At 34.1% G+C, this 21080-nt stretch overlaps 1 protein-coding gene across 2 annotated transcripts in view; it reads right to left on the bottom strand.

Moving 5' to 3' along the window:
- Arhgap15 (Rho GTPase activating protein 15) overlaps window positions 1-21080 on the bottom strand; it is a 599265-nt gene that overhangs the window by 511811 nt on the left and 66374 nt on the right. For both annotated transcript variants that reach the window (XM_076866113.2, XM_076866112.2), the window contains exons 3-4: window positions 15307-15375; window positions 4310-4371 (exon numbers count right to left, since the gene is read on the bottom strand). In XM_076866113.2, coding sequence (XP_076722228.2) covers window positions 4310-4371; window positions 15307-15375 — 131 coding nt within the window. The remainder of the gene's footprint in view (window positions 1-4309; window positions 4372-15306; window positions 15376-21080) is intronic.

Raw genomic sequence — 21080 nt, forward strand, 5'->3', positions numbered from 1 at the left:
CCTCATAGAATTTCACAGAGGCCAGTGCAATTCCCCAAATGAAGAAATTTCATTTCTTGGAATGGAATTCCCCAAATGAAGAAATTCCTAAGCTTCTTCAGAAAAGCTGAAGCATAATTTCTATGTTCATAATTAAAAATTAAAGTTGAATGCTGAATGTATTCTGCTTTCAAGCCTGTCAGAGTATCACAAGGGAAATGTGCATAACCTCATTTTGAAATAAGACTAAATTTAGGGCCTTTTATGAATATAAGATGTAGCCAACAAGTTCTCCTTCCTGTCACCTTCTCCTGTTCATATTGAGATAAATCAAAATACAAATTTTTAGAGAAAATACATGAAAGAAAGGAATAAAGACAAATAAAAAGGAGAATAAAGAGGGGGAATAAAAAGATAATACTACAAGATGTAGATGACCTAAAATGGATTTATGAGTCAAAAATTTGATAGAAATTTAAACAATAATATTTATCAAGTGACAACTGAAGAAGACCTTGGTATTATGCATGGCAGAAAACAAAAGGACCTTTTTTTTTTTTTTTAACTTCTTGGCCTTAAATAGCTTAAAAATACAAAGATAAAGCAAACATGTTTGAAACAGATAATAGGGCTAAAATATATGATAGGATCCTTTAATAAAATCTGGGGGAAAGAAGAGGTTAATATGGTAACTAAGTTTCTTCATTTGTGCAGTAGGAAATGATAATAAAGTCAATGCGCTAGTTTTATTTCAGCATTACTAGTAAAGCATTTGGTCACATGTATCTAGTAAGATTGCTTGTCAAGTCAATAAAATGTATTACAATGATATAAAGATCCTTGATGATGCAAGGTATGGTAGTGTATGCCTGTAATTTCAGTGGCTTTGGAGGCTGAGGCAGGAGAATCACAAGTTCAAAACCAGCCTCAGCAAAAGTGAAGTGCTAAGCAACTCAATGAAACCCTGTCTTTAAATAAAATACAAAATAAGGCTGGGGGTGTGGCTCAGCAGTCAAGTGCCCCTGAGTTCAAACCTGGGTGCCCCCTCCCCCACCCACAAAAAAAAGAACCTTGTTGAATGGGAAACCACCTACCAAAAGAAATTTCACATAAGAAATACAAATTATAGTAACTGTGGTATATTACTTAATAATTACTAAACTATCAATGAGATAAGACCTATACAATTTTTCAAGATTATGACTAAACTGGCCATTTTGTTGCTAGTGATAAAAGCAAACAAATCCTTGGGCAAGGAATATTGCAATACATAGCATGATTCATTTAAAAATAGTTATGGAATTTGATCATGTAATACAGGCTTAGAATCTATCTTTACAAAATATAAAAGAAAAATTGACAAGCTTTAGGAGATTTACTACAATTTTAACTATTTTAATATAAAACTAGACTCAACTTAAAAATCAAATTTAAAAAAAGAAGGGTAGGGATTATTTTGTATATCATAGCCTACAAACACTGTGGAAAATCATGTGCTATTAAATATAGTGATCATATATACAAAGTTCAATTTGTAAACTATATAAAATAAAAACAGAAACCAAATATATTTGGAAGAAATATCTACAATGTCTAAATTTGATAAAAATATTACCATTTAGAATATAATTAGTTCCCTCAAATTATCAAAAAAAGGAAGAGATTCAATAGAAAATAATCAAAGTTTATGAATAGATAATTCTCAGGATGCAGAATCTGAATGATTCTACATTTTAAAAAAATGTAGGCTTCGCTGAAATAGAAACAGTGAAAAATACTAGCAACATTGAAGTTACATTCTATGGTCATGAATTTGTCAAAATTGAAAGTGTGGTAATGCTGTTTGCTAATGAGATTGTGGGGAAGTGGAATCCCTTCTGCAGTGCAGAGTGAACTGGCACACTCATTCAGGAGAAAGTCTGGCAATGGCACTCGGTGACTTTTTCTAAATGTCCAAGAAAGCCTACACTCTTGATTATAGTCCCCAGATAATTTTAACAGATTCAAAGGAGATATGTATGTGGCTGTTTCTGCAATGTTGCTTGGGATACAAGGAGTTACAGACAACTTCAATATTCATACCTGCAATATTGCATAAGTAAAATTTGGTACAAATACACAATAGAAAAATGGCAGCAACTGGAAGAAATAAAGTAATTTTAAATATAGTAACATACATAGATATGAACAAGCACTTACACTGAATGAGAGTAGTAAGAAACCTGAGATTTATAATAGGAAAATGTTTATTAACTATGGAACACATTCAAACATTCAATTGCTTTTTATTAGAATACCACACTTATATCCAAATACATATATTGAGTGTGGATTTATTCAACAATTAGATTGTATGTCTACAGTTTACTGACTTGAGAGTTGTAGACTGAGAATAAAATAAACAGCTCTAGGGGTCTTGCTTCAAATGATGATAACACAAGGCCACAAACTGAAGGGAATAATCAACTCAACTCTGTGCACCTGGGATTTTCAGAAAAGGAAAACTAAAATTTATGTGACTTTAAATGATGAAAGCTGAAAGAATGCATAATGCTATGCAAACTGATTGGAATTACAATAAAATAGAACATACTGAAGTTTATGTAAATGTAAACTATAAATTAAAACTTGTATGGAAACTGATTAAGTTTGTTGTGCAAATAAGACAAATACAAAATGGTAACCACACTGATTGAAAGTACCTAAAAATGTATTCATGAGTGTTGGTTGGGGGAAGGGCCCAAGTGCCTTGGCCTCCTCTTAATATCCTCTTATACAAGAAAATGCTATAAAGTTGGCTTATGAATAGCTTATGGGTAAGGATGATTTACAAAACTATCACCACAGGGCATCATCTTGTTTTGTTTTGTTTTGTTTGTTTTTAAATTTTCTTCTGTTCTTTGCATGAGCCCAAAGGGTAGCACTGATGTGAGCTGCCACCTCCTCTCTCCTACCAAGTGCCAGTAAAGGGCTGATTAGGCTGAAGTACAAATTCTTGAAGATCACATGGCAGGGGAGGTTAAGAAAGGCTATTGACATACTCATCTAGGGAGAGGCATAACTTTTTTTATACTCTTTTATGGGTTGATAAGATTGGACTGAAGTGTATGGGAAAGAAGAGCACTCAGGTTGGATAGTCAACCTCCTATGTGACTCCCTCCTGTTGCCCTTTTAGAACTTGATTCACTAGGTTAGTTCCTCAAGGAAGCAAAGATTAGCCCTGCCTCTTGAATCATGTCTGCATTTGATCTTGTATCCTGTGCTTCTCTTTTGCACCCTGGGGAAGGTGGCTACAGGACCATTGCCAAGAAACAGTCAAGGAAAAGATTCACAGCCCTGTTTGCAAAGCCAAAAACTTGATATGGGCAGAAAACATAGTTTGTTGCTTATAATAAGAATTGTTATTTTGAGTAGTGGAATTATGGGTGAACCCCTTCAATTTAATTTATTTAAAATAAATAGGCACATAATTCACTAAACAAATCATTTTATTCTCTAGTGTTGGCCAGAGTGCCATTCTAATAAAGAATTGTATTATATAATTGACAAGTGTCCCCTTGTGTAGCTAATTAGTACATTTATATCATGTAGACTTAACTGATAATAATATACTCATGAGTATATGCCTTGTCTCCCAATTTCAGCACTTTTTACATAATTTTCTAGCTTGCATATTACCTACTTACCTACTGCAAAGCTGAATACAAAATAAGACTGTCATGAAAACTATTTCTGAATATCCAATGTATACAATATAACCAACAACTTAATTCTCATGTCAACATTTTTTTCTTCAATGTCTTTTGTTGTCATTGTATTGTGAGTTCTTATTCTCTTTTACAATTTATCTCACCTACCCTGTGTTCATGATTTCATTTTTCCTATATTTTCTCAAATCATTTTTATTTTGATCTATAAATGTAGTTCTGATCCTTTATCCTTCGATTTTTTCCCTCTCATTGTGTTGTATTGAGATTTTTTTATATATTGTGAATAAGTCCATCCATGGCCTAAACTGTCAATCACAGAAATTAAGATCCTCTATCTTGTTTTTTTTTATTATTTTTAAAAAGATTGTAAGTCCCAGGAAGATAAGAAACACTTCATTTATGTATTCTGTGCAACAATAATAAAAATATAGAAGTATCACCTTCCTTTGAAAACCATAATTATGTTAAAAACAATGCTGTTCAAAGTCATAGAAGAGGAGATAATTTTATTCTAGTCTCGTACCATAGGGTCTTCCTTCCCAAACAATAAGAGTGACACAAGTTGGGGATATAGGAAACTAGTATAGTTATATAATAGTGAGTTGAAGAACTCCTATTACCTTATTTTCTTTCCTCCATCTGCAATTTTGGCTTTTTGAAGATAACCTTCTTTTTCAACCATCTGCAAGAAGAATGCATACATTAAAACTTAGACAAACTCCTATTCATTTTTAGTTTGAATGAACTTATGCTTTCAAAGAGTCATTGCAGTGATGGAAATTTCCAGTCACAGCACTTTATTAATAATGTATATATAGCTTATGGGAAGTACCTGCAAGATCACAGTCATTACAAGCTGTTAAATATCCAAAAGATAAATTATGAAGAGGGATGTGAATGATTTGTTAGATAGTGATACACCTTTACTCACTTTTCTTTCTGTGCAATGAAATCACTTGCTTTAAAAAAAAAAAATGGGCTCCAAGTGTAAAACAAAGACAAATGTAATGTCTTTCTTAATTTTACCAACCATTCTTAGAAAAGCTCTTCCTTTTCCTGTTCCCCATATACCTGCTGAAGCCAGGGCAAAAAGAAGAATTCAATAGAATCTAGTAACTGAGTCAGCTGAATCATGAAAAGTCATTAAAAATAGCAACATAGCATGCATTTAGGTCCCTTGGAGACCTTGTAGTAATAGTGTCTCATTGTCTCCTTCCATGATGCATAGTTGCCTTCCTTTTCCTACCTGTGTATATGGGCTTCAACTTATAGATAATAAAGCTACAAGCTTCTGAAAAAAAGACTCATCTATTTATTATGCCACAGGTGTGTTTGTGAAGTTCTAGGATGTGTTTTAATCTCTTGGCACTCTATCCTTTTCTGCCTGCCTCATGCTCCACTGAAGATCCTTAGCCTATCATACACTCTCCTCAGACTGTATGCAAAATGCTGTAAAAAATCACCTAATAGTAGAGGACCATACTCCCTCAGTGCCACCCCTGTGTATATACACCCTGTCTCTAGCTCCACTCCTAAGTACACAAAATTGACTTTAACATTCAATTCATATGGCATTTATTAGAGGGTCTTTCCATGATTCATCTGTAATCTCTTTTAGGTATTCCTGTTCTGACCCTCCATTTTCACTCTGCATTTATCCCAAGGATAGCATTTGTCAGATCACACTGTAATTGTCTGCTTAATCTCTGTGCCTCTACCTTGTTTGAGTCACTGAAGGCCAAGGGATGAACCTTTCACACCTGTATTCCCAGCTCCTACAGTACTTGCTGGCATGATAGTCATGAGGATAAGTTCTACTTCAACAAAGCAACAAATGAATGAATGTACATTTAAACAAATTTTATTCAAATAGTTATGGGAGACTAGACAAACCAAAACAATTCATATGCAATGACAGATTAGAAGAAAATATATTTGGAGGTAAATGAGTTGTGCCAAACCACTAAAATCTCAGAATTGCCTGTTTACAAGACTCACTCTGATATGCATGAGAACTTTCCTGACTTGTTCATCATTAGGTTCCAAATATATATATTGCACAGTACTTAGCTTTTAAATATATATCTGATGGATAACTTTTAGATTGACTAAATTATGATGATGATAATGAATTTGATGATCATAACAAAGCATTTTTCATGCATCTACAAATTTTCTTTTACTTCAGTATCTTTTTTCCACAAGTCTAAAAGAGTCTAGGGAACTTTTCTTAGATCATTTTTAGAACTATGGTACTCAATGGTGTCACTTTTTTAAATGTGTCTGGATATATGCACTCATTTGCTTTGCCCACCTCTTATTCTATGTATACTTTCTCTTTTTCTTGGTGCCAGGGAATTTTGCCTACCCTCTAAAGACCATATAATAAGTTCAGCGCTTAACTCTGGGCAACACTGGCTTCTATAAATGTTTGGAAGAAAGATGCTTTCAGTAGCAATTAGCATCACAGAGGAGGTTCCTTTCTTTAGGAAAGTATACTGAAAAAATTTGTTGTGTAACCTTACTTAGTGTTTTTGTGAAAATTTCCTCTAATGAAAATAAAACAGTTATCTAAACAGTGGATTTATGCAGATAGTTACAAAATCTCAACCCATTATAAAAATTGATGCATGCATTTCCAGATAACAATGTTGCCATTATTTTTTCAAAAATATTCACCAGAAGACCCATAGGTAGACATTGTGACATTTGATATCCACAGAAATTTATTATTGATGACCATTCCTCTAAAACAAAAATGGAAATGTAAAAAGAAAAAGCTAATATTTTTACAGAAATAAATCAACACAAAGAGGCTTGAGATATATTCTCTAAAACTCTCTTCCTTGAATACATAAGAAATATTCCACCAGACAAAGATGAAAATACCTGAGACTGAAGTGGCCAACGGATTTATTTCTTATGTTAGGACTTAATAAATGTGATATCAGTGACATTAATAGCTGATTCCGTTTGCATGGTCTTGGATTAATGTCATAAAGTTTTCATGAGTGACTACCCAGAGGTCTTGAGAAAATGATGAAGGAAGAGATGAATAGCAAGTTAGATATCATCTTACAAATTCAAACTGCCTTCCAAGTCATGAAAAGAAGCTAATAAAATTATCTACTATGTACTATAACTTACTACATTTACTATTTTGGTGTAATTTTTTACATATCTACATGCATCTGATATACATTACTACATGCAATATATATTAATACAATTATATACATATATATAATTATCTTAATTGTATGTATATAATTAATTATATGTATATATATGTATATATATTTATATATATAAATTTTGCATATATTATGACTCCTGGGATCAAGTGTTCATTTCTCTCCTTCTCTCCATTTTCTCTTTCATATTGAATGTACACACATTCATTCCTTAAAAAAATTTTCAATTAATCACATTTCCTTGTCCCAAATACTAGCCACTATGTTTATAACTGGTGTGTAAACATTTATAGGACAGTCTTACTATTATTGAGGCTTAAATCCTTGTGAACTCACATTAAGATACTCCTCTTCCTCTTATTTTGGTACTGATACCATAGTCCCTCCAGCCATCTCAATGACTCATGCCATTGTTAGCATGGATTAGAAAACTCCAATTCAGTTTCCTTCACTGAAAATACTGCGTTGTTCTAGGTCCCATGCTGGCAAGCGAAGCCCCCAGGAGATACAATTAATTACTTCACTATACCTTATCATCATACTTTGAAATACCTCCTAATGTTCCAGGCACTAGGCACCAGGAAGTAGCTATTCTGAGAAGCTCATAGTGAGCTAAAAGAAATATTAGGGTAAGCAAAAGCTTGTATGTAAGTCTATATATGGAACCTTTTTAATTATTCTAATTACGTTCAGCCATTCTCATGATCAGAAGGGAAAATGATCTATAAATTGCAGTTTAACATGTTGATCATCTAGAATCAAATGTCTCATGCTTAGAGAGTTACAAAATTATGGATAGCTTTAGATTTAAGTTTGGGATTCTATATACTAAGTCCTAGTACATTTTGAAGTTTTTTAAAGCAGCAGCACTCCCTAAACTATGTACACTTAAGAAATGTCAACCTATCTTCAGATGCTAAATCTGGCTTTGGGAGTTATTTGTCCAATGTCCCTTAGAAGCCCTATTTAACATTACATGGCAGGAAAGATCAGCAATTTGTCCAGATTGGATGTGAGCCAATCTGCCAGCATTGAGGAAGTGCTCAGCAGATACATCATGAGATATAGATGAGAAGAATGAATGGCAGTGGGATAGCTAGATAGCACCTGTTTATCAACTTACGTTGGAGGCGACAAATGAGGCAGGAGAAGAGACGACAACCTTTGATAAATGATAACAATCATGGCAGAAAGACCAGCCTGTAACCCTACATACAGACACTGCAATTTTTTATATAAAGGCTTCCTGTTGTGCTCATATACAATTGCAAACAATAGGTTTTCATCTATACCAGTCTATCAAAAGGGTTCTGTTAGAATATGTGTTTATAAATGGAAATGAACTGAACCAGAGACTTCCATCAGATTTTCTTGAGAAGATTTGGCTTTTAACACCAGAACCACACAATCCTTTTTTCCTCATAACATTTGTTCTAAGTTATTGTTATCATCCCCTTTGTTCTGACTTTGTGTTAATCAGCAACCATCTGCCTCCAGATTCACCTTCTTAGGTCATTGGATGTACACAGTGGGTGACTTTAATAGTAAGTGTCATAATACCCCTCATATTTTGTGAAATAGTGTCAAAAGACCATCAGCTCTGCAAACCCTGATAATATTGACAAGTGTAATTTTCCTGGATTCACAAAGCTGTGATGGGCCCCAGCCCTAACCTGGGATGATCACTCAGAAGGGGTATTTCATCCTATGAAACCTGCTGTATGACTCATGTTTCATTAAGATAACTTTGCCTCATTTTCCCATGGCTACAATCCTGGGCCACTGTAGTTTTCAAACAGATCTGCCACTTAATTGATTTTCTATTTAATAATGAGGTGATTGAGAATCTATTAAATTTTAATAAATCACAGTACTTTTTTGGCAATCTTGTTTGTTTTGGTGACTTTCATTAAAAATCAGAGAATGGAAATACATATGGTTATATCATTTTGCTACCTGTAATGGTTTGGATGTGAGGTGTCCCCAGAAGTTCATGTGTAAGACAATACTAGATGGTTTAGGAGAGAAATGATTGGGTTGTGAGAGTCTTACGCAATCAGTGAATGAATCCCCTGATAAGGATTAACTGAGTGGAAACTGAAGTGGTGAGGTATGGCTGGAGAAGGTGGGAATTAGGGAGTTGCTTTGGAGTCTACATTTGTATCTGGCACCTGGAGTTCTCTCTCTCTGTTTTCTGATCACCATGATGTGAGGTGCTTCCCTGTGCCACACAATCTGCCATGGTGTCCAGCCTCATTTATGAGGTTTCTATGGACTAAAACATTTGAAACCATGAGCTCTCAAATAAATTCTTCCTCCTCTATAATTGTGATAGTCAGGTCCTTTAATCACAGCAGCGAAAAAGCTAAACACCACCAAATTGAGTTTCTCTTTCCTTTTTAAATTTCCCTCTCCTTCTTCCCCTCCCTCTCTCCCTCCTCATTCTCTCTCTATTTCACTACTACCTACAGAAAGAGAGAGTTGTGCCATTTTGTGCCATTCTTTCCATTGCTTTCTTTTTCTTGACTATATCTTTAAGTTATAACCTTTTCTTCTTTGGGACTTGTTGCTTAAGTTTTCTTTTCAGTATGCAATTATTTTTATAGTGGTTCTGCCTTTCCTTTTATATTTAATCTGCTAATCACACACGTACATGATGGTGGACACAAGCCATTAGGAATAGTATAAAAGCAGGAAAAAAAACTTTAAAATCTAGTTTTTTTTAGATAATGTACAGCACTAGTAGTTTAAAGAAATCCAACTGCTTAGTTTTAGAACCTTACACCTAGATCAGAAGTGAAATAGGATGCCTTTGGAGACATGTGATTTGATGTTTTGGCTTCATGTAAGTGTACAACTTATTGTGTATATATTCTTTTAAAAAGTGGTGAACCAAAATTCCCAAGTTAGATAAAACAAGCAAAAAAGTATTCCATTGTACATGAATGGAGCCCAGAGAGGGAAAAATAAGATTTTCAAAGAAGTTCTTAAGAAGCTGATCTTGATCTCAAGTCTGAGCCAGGCATGGTTTAATCTCTGCAGCCTATTTATACTCGTTAGTATACTAGTTAAGCAATGTTTTCTTGGGTATTTGTTCTCTCTTACTTTGTCTCATTATGGCTGGGAAAGCATGTCAGGCTTTGGGGTCCTGCTGAAAATCTTGGACTGTTTTCCAAATGCTGGGTTTGGCGGGGCACACATTATGTTTTGCCAAGAGCTTTCCCCATCATATTAAACCCCTGTGTATTTCAAGGGAAATTTTATCCTTGCATCTCTGATTTATTTACCCCTAACTCATCAAAATGTCATCTTGAAAATCCTACTATTTGATGTTTAAGAACCCCCAGGAGCTTTGTTCCCAAGCCTTTTCATCTAGCAACCAGTGTGTTTCATTTGTTTTCCACTAAGAAATCCAGATTCTATTTGGAGATGGGCTGGTCAGGGCACCTCTTTGTATCTGAAGAAGTTTCTTCAGTTTTCTGGAAGTCTTCCTTGTATTTCATTTCTCCTTCCTCACCCTCAATTTCTTTATTCTTCTTTTGGGGATTCTATTTGTGTCTGTGTGTGTGTGTGTGTGTGTGTGTGTTTGTGTGGCTTTGATTTAACATGCCCCTTATTCCTTGCCTCTCCTTGGAGTTCTGTAAGAATGGCTTTCCTGGTTACTGTCTAGGCAATTTATTGGTATAATCCAATTGTTGTGTAATAACCTAATTTCAGTCAGGGCAGCAGGGAAGAAAGAAAGAATTGCTCAATGTTAATAGTCTGTTGCTGTGGTGGTGTGTGTACTTCTTCTCTGCTTTGGAGCTAAATGAGTTGCAAATGTGAGCTTGGATGAGAGAAGCATTTTAACTAGTGCCTGGGTTTCCATGGCTTCAGAACATCTTACTATCACCTCAAGGCCCTCAGCATCTGGGCACTGGCCTCCTCTCTCCACACACCCTGCCCTATTGCTTTTGTTCCTCATGTTCTAGCCAGCATAGAATTCTGCAGTTTTCCAAATATGGAAACTTTGTTCCTACCTCCAGACCCCTGTGCTTGCTGTTCCTTGTGCTTGTAAGGTTTTTCTTCCAATTCTTTGCTTGATAAACTACACTCATCCTGACAATTGAAATGCCCTTTTCAAAGCCTGATTTTATGACTACTTAATCCTAGGTAGGTTCTTCCTCTCTCATAGAAACTTGTTTTTCTCCAATGATAACACATTTCATAATTTGCAGGAATAGAATGATGCCTTCCTTTACTTTCTTAATACGTCTGTACATCTCTGCAGTGAAAGATCTTCAAGAAAGGACATCAGGAGTTAGCCTCTCATTGCATAGTGTAAGCCCAGAACACTTCCTAGCACTGGAGTGGCCTAAACAAATATTTGAATTAATAAACACACTTGTGCTTGTGAAAAGGGAGGGAATATGAAACTGTGAAATCCTGGAGATGATTTCTAATAGAATTATTCAATTACATAATATATTATTAACAGCTTGAATATGGGAGAAGATATTTCAATAAAACTAATTTTCTTAATAGATTTTTGAAAAGTTGACTTGCTTTTGGAATTTTTTTGCAATTCAGGGAAAACCCAGCCTGATCAGTAGAATTATTTCCACCCCCCAAAAGCTGTCCTTTGTTTTAAAATAAGAAAACTGTATTCTCACAACGTCTTTCATCCTCAAAGCCTTCACAAGTATTAATTAATCCACAAAATGGTATCTGGCTCTAAAAGGTAGAATCTGTGACTTAAGGTTTATCTGCAAAAGCCTGCTTTGCCCCCAAGCCATGGCAACTTCCTGAGCTCTGTCCTCAAAATCCTCCTAGCTCAGGAGGAAGCAGATGATTCTCTGAAACCTGCCACAGGCTTTTGACTCCTGCAGGGTTATCCATAGACATGTCTTATTTCTTTTGATAAAAATAAATAAGATAAAGGTTTAACATGCTATAAACAGGGTTATGTTCCCTGAATAACTCTTTAGGGAGAGGGAAATTACTCTGAAAATAATTGGGTTTCATGAACAGTTATATTATAGTATATATAAGATCAAGAAATAAATCCATTAGTATATTTAATGTTTCATGTTTAAAGTTGATGCTGCATTCTAAACATTTCTTAAGCAATCATACTGCTTCTCAGTAAATTATTTTAATCTTCCACTGAAAGCCTGTGGGTTTGCATACCATGTGGCATAAATGACATCACCTGCCAGCAAACTGGGTAGTGTCCATCATGAGATTTTTAGACTCCAATTAGCGAAGTTTCCTGGATATTACTTGAAAGAAATGCATTTTTGTTGTTGTTGTTGTTGTTAACCCTGGACACAATCAACTTTATTAAAGAGAACTTTAAATAAGAGATGAAGCACCCCTCCCAAAGGAGATTGGCCTATATTGGAGCATCCACATGAAAAATTTCATTTTAAAGTGCATCTTTTTCCTCCAAAGGGGGTGGATCTAATGGGATGTTTCCAAGTTATACCTAAAGCCAAAGTCTCTTATGAGTCCTGGAAAATGTTCTGGAGAGTTCTCTGAATATGAGATAAAGGAAGTAAGATTTGTAATGTAGCACATTTTAGAAATAAATAAGCTTGAGGATTCATATGATAAAAATAATAAATAATCACACCAATTTAAAAGCATTTATTAAGTTTTCTAAAGGATCTGTATGTATATTATGCCATATGAAAATTCCTCCTGGTAGGTATTGCCAAGAGAAACTAAAGCAAGAATAAAGGAATATAAGCTTATATTAGATGTACAAAAGATTTTATGGGTTCTTGGAAACAATTCAAGTCTTAGTAAATGACAATGTAGAGTTCAAAATTAATCAGATTTGTTTTTTTTTTCCTTGTGGAGAGGGGTTGATTGTTAACTGGCATTGCACGCACAATGGAAAATTCATCAATAGGAGTTTGTAGTAAAGATAACATTTCTATCTTTAAAATAACATTGATACAGACATGCAATTTAAGTAGACATAGATGGATAAAAGTTGAATATTACCTGTGTTTAAAAGACACAGTAAGATAAATTATTACTCAGAGAATCTAGGGAAACCCAAGTCAGGACTATGACATAAACTGATTAGTAATTTCAAAAGTTTATAGAACTAATGTGTGTGTGTGTGTGTGTGTGTGTGTGTGTGTTTGTGTGTGTGTGTGTGTGTGTATGTGTGTGAGAGAGAGAGAGAGAGAAACAGAAATATACATATATGTATATAAAAAGATTTAGAGCAATTACAGAATAAGGGCTTAAAAATTGTAGCTTTACTATTAGGAACATATCTATGAACATCTGAGGTCAACATTATTTTAATAAACCTTTAATATCTTTCTGTTACATCAATTGACTAATGTGTGTTTCACACTAGTGCCAAAGCAATAGAAGTGAAAGAGCAATATAATAAAGAAAATACAAGTCATGGCCTTTAACTACAAGGCATTTGCAGTCCAGTCATGGAATGGAACAAGTATATTGTGAACAACACAAATTTGTATATGAGCATGTGCTGAGGTGAAAGAAAGATAATTTCTACAGAAAATTCCAGTTCTCTCAGGTAAGAGCCATGCCTTAATCACATTATTCCTGGCATGAGGGTATGTATTTGGAAGTATATAATAATATGAATCAGAACCATGAGAGAAGTCTATAAACTTAATACCAAAGAAGAATGAAAGCTTTCATTTGGGAGTTGTAATAAGGAAAATGAAGTAATTATGATAGTATTGAGGGAAGGTTAGTCTGGAATCACTGCCTGTGATCAGTGGAGTAGCATGATGAAGTGTGATAAGATCAGAACACTGGAAGGCCTCATGAGGGTGTGTGTGTATGTGCACAGTATAAACATAGGAAATCCAGAAACATAGGGGCTGAACTGCTTCAGAAAATGGTGACATATGTGAAGGGTCATAGGGAAAATGAAGAATCCAAAGAAAACGTGTTTTAGGTATCAATAAATATTTGCTGCTAATAAAGATGGATTTGATGAAAAGGGGAACTCTGGAAGGTTCTGCTGATGGGTTCCCATTGGGAAATCTCACTTCTGATACAACACTGGGAAAGAAGTCTTGAAACAAACGACAAGGTAGTGCTCAGCAATATAAGATAAAATAAAAAGAGAAAATATCCAAGTATATATATGTATATTATAAACTTGCATGTAAAACCAAAGTCATTAACTTTTAATTCATGAACTTATTCAATACATATTTATGGCATTTTAACCATTATTCTGGAAGTCATTTATTGCAATCACTAAATTAATAATGATTGCTAATTTTAATATTCTAGCAACCTTTAGAATAACAGGAACAGAATAATGAACATAGGAGACAAAACTTCTGCTCTCAAAGAACTAACATTCTTTGTTAGTTAATGGAATGACATCTAAAATTGTATAGTATGCCAAATGTTGGTAAAGTCTACAGAGAACATTTAAAAGGATAAGAAAGAAGAACTGTGGATGAAAATGTCATGTATTTATTTGTGTGTTTATTTAAAGTAGATTATGGCAGACCTATTTTAAAAAGGTAATATTAGAAGAGAGATGTGAAGTAAATGAAAAATGAGACTTACAAATTACTGGGTACTAGATGAATTGCATTGTAAACAGAAAAGAAAAGCTAAATGGAATGGCCCTGCAGAAGTAATTTATCAGCTTGGTTGGAGGAAAATAAGCCAGAGAGAAGAGGGGGAGAGGTAAGGACAAAGAGATTGTGGGACTTATAAAATATGTGAACTACTGGGTGTTTTTCAACTTTTATCTTGGGGTGATGGAAGTCACAGAGTATTTTGAGACAAGGAATGATATGGACTGAAAACTTGTGTCCTCCTCAAAGTTCATATGTTAAAATCTTGAACTCCAATATGAATGTATTGGAGGTGGCAACTTTGGGAGTTAGTTTATGAGTAGGCAGCCTTTGTGAATGGGATTAGTGATTTTACAAAAGTCAACTTGGAGAGCTCTCACTCTCTACCACGTGAGGGTATAGTGAGAACTCTATAGTCTTAAATTAGGAACCTGACCATGCTGGTACACTGATCTAGGGCTTTCGGATTCCAGAACCATATGAAATATATCTCTGTTGTTTATACACCACTGGGTCTGTGGTACTTTGCCATTGCAGCTTGAATGGACTAAGACAGTGGTATAGCAGCCTCTGGACAGCAGGTCTATCCTGCCAACACCATGTAAGTAGCTTGAAAGCAGATGCCTCCCAGGAAGAAGTTCAGATGTGATCCTTGTTCTAGCTGCCATCTTGATTGCCACCTATGAGTATCTCTGAGCTAGAGGGTACTGGTAAGACATGCCCAGATTCCTGAACCACAGAACATGAGATAATAACACATGCTGTTTTAAATTGCTGAGCTTAGTGATAATTTATTTTGTATCAGTACATCAAAGCATACATTAGCGTAGTAAATTCATCACTCACCAGTTGTTCCAGTGGAGGAATTACTTCTTTCAAGACATGCTGTGAATGGTTCCTTCTGTGTCGGGATATCTGCAAATATATTGGCATTTGATACCATTAAAAGCTATAGCTGATTTAAAAGTTCATAATTCAGTAAGTATGGTCATGAAAATAACCATATTCAGATTCATTCAAGAAGGTGAATGTAATACTTATAAAATCAGAAGTATTTTAGATGTCAATTGATTTGAATAAAGTTTGTATTTAAACATAGCTAGCAGCCACAACATCTTGTATCTCATATAGTCTTTTAAGTGTTTAAACTTGACACCTCTTTCATCAAGTAGTGAGATCTATGATCTCTCATTTTGAAACTGGCTATAGCTTTACTCCAAAAAACATGATAGAAGTACCACTACATGGCTTCAAAGGTTAGAACATTATGAATTCCCCACTTGAAACTCTCAAATTGTAAAATGGTTGCCATGTTGTGAGGAAATGCAAATCACTCCCTACAGAATGGCCATAAGGAGAGGCTTCACAGGACTTCATGGGTCACAGCAACCACCATCTTTCTCCAATCCTATGAGTATGAAGACTTCCTGATGATCTTAGCACCCAGCCATGGAGACACCTCAGCCTTCAAGTGTCCCAGGAGAGCCCTCAAACATCATAGATAGAAATAAGCTGTTCCAACAGCTGTATATCTAAAGTATTTTACTGACATAAATATAACATTATAAAGTAAGTCTTTAAAATAATAAAGTAAGTGTTTCACACCTCTGTGTTTCATTAGTTGTTTAAAAATGCAGCAATAATAAATGGAACAAAATAATTCATACTGAAACATTTTGTCTTCATGATATGACCTCAGCTTTTTCAGAATCAATGTTAGTCAAATTTTTCCTATGTTACTGAGATGTAATTAAAAACAAAAATCACATGATAAGTACTCATGGAATAAATAAAAATTAGCCTTTTTATTCTTTCCCCTGAAGAGATATCATAGACAAATTCTATTATAAAATAGGAAAAGGAAAAGAAGGAACTTATGATTATATCTCTTTGATAACTTAAAGACTCTCATTAATAATACTATTCATATTCTACATGAAGAAAAGAAAATAGGGAAGGAGGAGGAAGTGAGGAAGAATAGAAGATAGGAGGGAAAGCCGGGGGGCAGGGGGGCAGAGGGGTGAGAGAGAAGTTAGAATAAAAAATGACTAAGTACCTGATGTAGAAAAGGACTTGGCTGTCTTTGCTCTGGTTACTGGCACATGTAACTGAAGGAATTAGATCAATGTCTATGAATATTTTAAGGGAATCATATTACCAAAGAAACCAGCAGCCTCGCCTAAAAAAATTCCATGACTATACAATCCTGGAACCCCATATCTGCTCCACAAAAATTGGATTATAAAGGAAGTATACAACCAAAGAGATAGTTTTCCCCACTGTCCACTCTATAGGAGTCCATATGGTCCATGGGAGATAATACAGAAGGAATAACCTGTAAAAAGAAGGGCCAGAAACCCTAGAGAATAAAATATTTAGGGAATTCTCCTAGAAAGGAGAACCAGATCTATCACTAAGGCCAGTGTAGGAGTTTCAAAATCCTGCCACCAAGGATCTAATTATTGATTTGGTCCAATAATTGATGGATGTTTACCATTTTGTTTTTTTGTTTTTGTTTTTGTTTTTGTTTTTTACTAGAAAGAGGGTTTTTGGCATATCTATTTCAGTTTTCAAGTTCTTGCTCCATTGTTGCATACAGGAAGTTGTGGCTAAAGTGGAACAGAGAACTTTTTTTGAAGTTCTAAATCCTTCAAAAAAGACCTGAACCTTATGGAAAGAGTTATTTCTTACTGGAGATTATGGAAATAAAGCTTGATGCATCAGTTGGATGAGATTTTTGGATGTGTTTTTAGAGAGGTGAATGATGTATAGCTAAGTGTTGAAAGATGTGTGCAAAGTGGCAAATGGTGAAGGGGAAGAAATATTTTGTATTCTGACTCTGAGGCACATACTTTGACCACCTTTTTCAGACTACCTTTCCACTGGAGTGGACATATGACTAGGTCAGACCAATGGAATATGAGCAGAAACAATGAAGCAATAATACTAGAACTATTATCCAGTGAGTGCTTCCCTTCCATTCCCTCTTTATTCATATATTGACTAGGAGGAAATAATGAACTAGTATCTATGAAATGATGAATATATAAGAGGAATGAGTTTGGGTTCTGAATCTTCAAATTGAGAAAGCCAAACTCAGATGCAAAAAGATCATTTTGTTTTCATCAGTAAACTTTTTATTTGTAATAGTTTTATATTTGGAGAAAAGTTGCACAGAGAGTTTCTATAGAAAACTTCCTTCTTTTAGGTGAGAAATAAATTTCTATTTCTTGGAGGCATCATATATTTAAGAGAATTTTATAGCTGCTAGCAATATCCTAAAAAAAAAAAAAAAAAGAGATGACCATGATTAGAGCTCAATTGATGTCAAAATGAAAGGTCTTATGCATAAGGAAACTGAGAACAAAATAGTGACTTAATGGGAAGGAACCCAGAAACTCTAACTTCATTCTGGTTATCCACTGATATTTCAGGTTGTCAGCAGTGGGAGAATTGTTTATTTGGCATTTAAATCTCTTAAAGAACCAGAAATTCACTTTCTACTGTTACAAATTCAGGGTTTACATCTTTTAGCTACTCATTATACTAAGATTTGATCTCTCCATTGAAAATTTAATACATGTTTTACATTCAACTTAAAAGAGTGGAAGAGTTCTGGGGTAGGGGAGTTTTTATTTTATTTCCTAAAAATTTAACTAGATGTCCAGTCTTAGGGCAAAAGTAATTCTCCTGGCATGTAAAGTACTTCACATGTTAAAAAAAAAAAAAAAAGCACTAAGCAAATGGTGCACAGTACTGATGAACAGGCCCCTGGCCATTCGCCCATGTTAGTTTTATCATTTCTTCTATGGACAATATTTCTCCTTTTACATCACCAGAGCTGGAATTTGATAGGTACATTGCTCCACCATATTCTAAGTATTTCCTTCCACTTATCTGTAGAAAGCTTTTTTTCTAAGGCAGTGCATCTAATTGTGTTTTATACATATCATCAAGAGCACAAGAGATTATTTCAGCTGGTGACTTTTAAAGTTTTATTTATTATTTAAAAAATCTTAAAGATTTAGTAGAAAATTATCACATTAAAGCCATTTTACTAGTTTCCTTTAAAATAAAACTATTCAGGTTTAAGTAATATAATTACATAAGTAGTATATGGTATGAAATATGGGCAAAAGCTCACTAACATACTAAGAAGTTAATGACTAAAGTTTTGGAATAATTTTATTAAGAAATCAAAACGAAAATGCTCTTTCACTGAAAACATATTTATATCTCTGTAAAAAAAGAGTCCCGTTGAGTCCATGGTGTAAAGAAGAATTCAAGTTGGATATTATCTAAAGATGATGCTATCTGCTAACATTAATTTGAGTACTTACTGTTTTCCAAAAACTGCCCTATGTCTTTTGCACACACTAGCATATTTAATTCTAACCACCCTTAAGAGGTCAATGATCTTGTTTCGTAAGTGTGGGAATAGAGCCCCAGAGAGATTCAAAAATATTAGTAAATTCATAGCTTGTAAAAGACTGAAGTGACTTTTAATCTAGATCTAACACTGTACTATTCTGTTTTATTTTACACACACACACACACACACACACGTGTGCGCACACACATATGTATATCAGCAGTCACTAAATGCATAGAGACCTAGAATGTTCAGACTTCTGTGTATGCAGAAGAAAATGTTTCTAAGGTGGGAATTTAAAAGAGAGTCAAAATTATAAATTTGCACACATTTATATGGGAACTTAAGAATCAGGTTTCAAATCTGTTATGAATCAGCTTTATATTCCTTTAGGGGAAGTAATATTGCTGATCATTCCTAAATCAATAAGCTAGCCAATCTATCATGTTCAACCAAGTTATGAAGATGTTGGCAAAAGAGAATTTTCATCACCTGTCTTTTGCTGCAATGCTCTTTTCATAAAAGCATTAGACAAAGAAATATATCATCCCAAATCAGATTATACTGACTGAGACTGATGTTAAGAAATCTGGATCTGAAACAGCTTAATTGCCTCATATGTATATCATGAAAAGTTAGAATATGTCAAATTTAATGACTGTAAAGAAATATATATATATATAAATAATTAAAAGAAAACTAGGGGTCAACCAAGATCTCATGAGTTAATTATGAAGGGAAAAAAGGCTTTCCTAAGCCATATTATGAAGAATAGAACATTTCATAGTGCTCATGTAAGTATTTATCAATAACTTATTATTATCACATAATTGTGCAATTATTATAGGAATCCTCTTGAGAAATACTGCAATATAAGATGTTCTTTTGATCCATTCCTGTTCAGCCAGAAGCTATTTTATGTTAAGTATACTCTTATATCAGTAATTTCTAGTAGTAGGTATTCAAAATATACTTGCTTATGGTATCAAATATCTCTACTATTATCATGGCAAAAAGCATATTTCAATTTAGACTGTGCTATTCTTTTTCAAGAATTTTAAGACTTTTAAACGTATCTGATAGGGAAAACATATATTTTTATATTCATTGTATCCGATAACTAATTTTCTTCTGTAAATTGCTTCAAGATAAATTTTAGAATCTGGCAACAGTGCACTAAGTCCTTCTCACTTTGGATGGAAATGTTAAATAATTATTGAAGTTTGAAAACTAGATAGCAACATTAATATTAGCAGTAGGTTGATCCAACTTTATTTTAATAAATTAACTTCTCAATCACAAAAGTATTTATTCTGGGAAATACTGGGAAGCCTTAAAGTATTGTTTTTATGCACAAATTCTTTCTTTTTTGATTTCCAAATGTTCTTATATAGTATAGAGATCCTCCCTGTAAACATAGATGCACGTTTATGGATGTCTATCACATATTTAAATGTTCACAGCCTCATTCTGTTTGCTAGAATTACACTCCTTGTAAATTATGAAATGTTGGCTTCAATATATGAAGAGGTTCAATATCATGAACCTCTATATTTATTTACAATTTTCTAAGCACAAAGAGAGCTTGACAATTCAAAGTTTGTCTAGCCTATTTATTGAGAACATCACTTAAGAGTTTCTTTTGAGGTGACATGTTTATGTCCTAAGCTGTTATCCTGTCACTACCTTCTGCATCTTAAGTAACTAAGCTTTGATGATATACATGTGACCCTCACTGAGAAAGAAAGATAATGTCATGTCAGAACTCATCTGTGTTGGTGTGTGAGCAATCCTTTTTCTCGGTGATGCCATCTTCCTACTGAATCACCATGTCCTGTAAATAGGAATGTACCATTGAAAAAGTTTGAAATATAAATGTGCTCTGACATGATTCCCTTGAACCCAATATCAGATTGATCTATATGACTTAAAAATTTTATATCAAATCTGTATTTTCTTTCCTTACAACCACCATCACCCTCCTTTTAAACTCCTGCTCTGCACGTTCCCGGGTTCTTTACTTTTCTAATTGTGCAAACTAAAGTGAAAAAATAAGGTATTCACATGCATAATGTACATTTTACTTTAAATCTGTCTTTGCTCTTATTAGAATAGGCATCATAACTAAGTTTTTCAGATATCTTTTCCTCCAAAAAAGAAGAATTAAAAGTCAATTTTTCAAATTGTCGTCATCTTTTCTTTCATTCCTTTATCATCTTTATCTATTTAAAGAATATGACACTGATGG

The sequence above is a fragment of the Callospermophilus lateralis genome, chromosome 9 (genome assembly GCF_048772815.1).
Source record: "Callospermophilus lateralis isolate mCalLat2 chromosome 9, mCalLat2.hap1, whole genome shotgun sequence".
NCBI lineage: Eukaryota > Metazoa > Chordata > Mammalia > Rodentia > Sciuridae > Callospermophilus > Callospermophilus lateralis.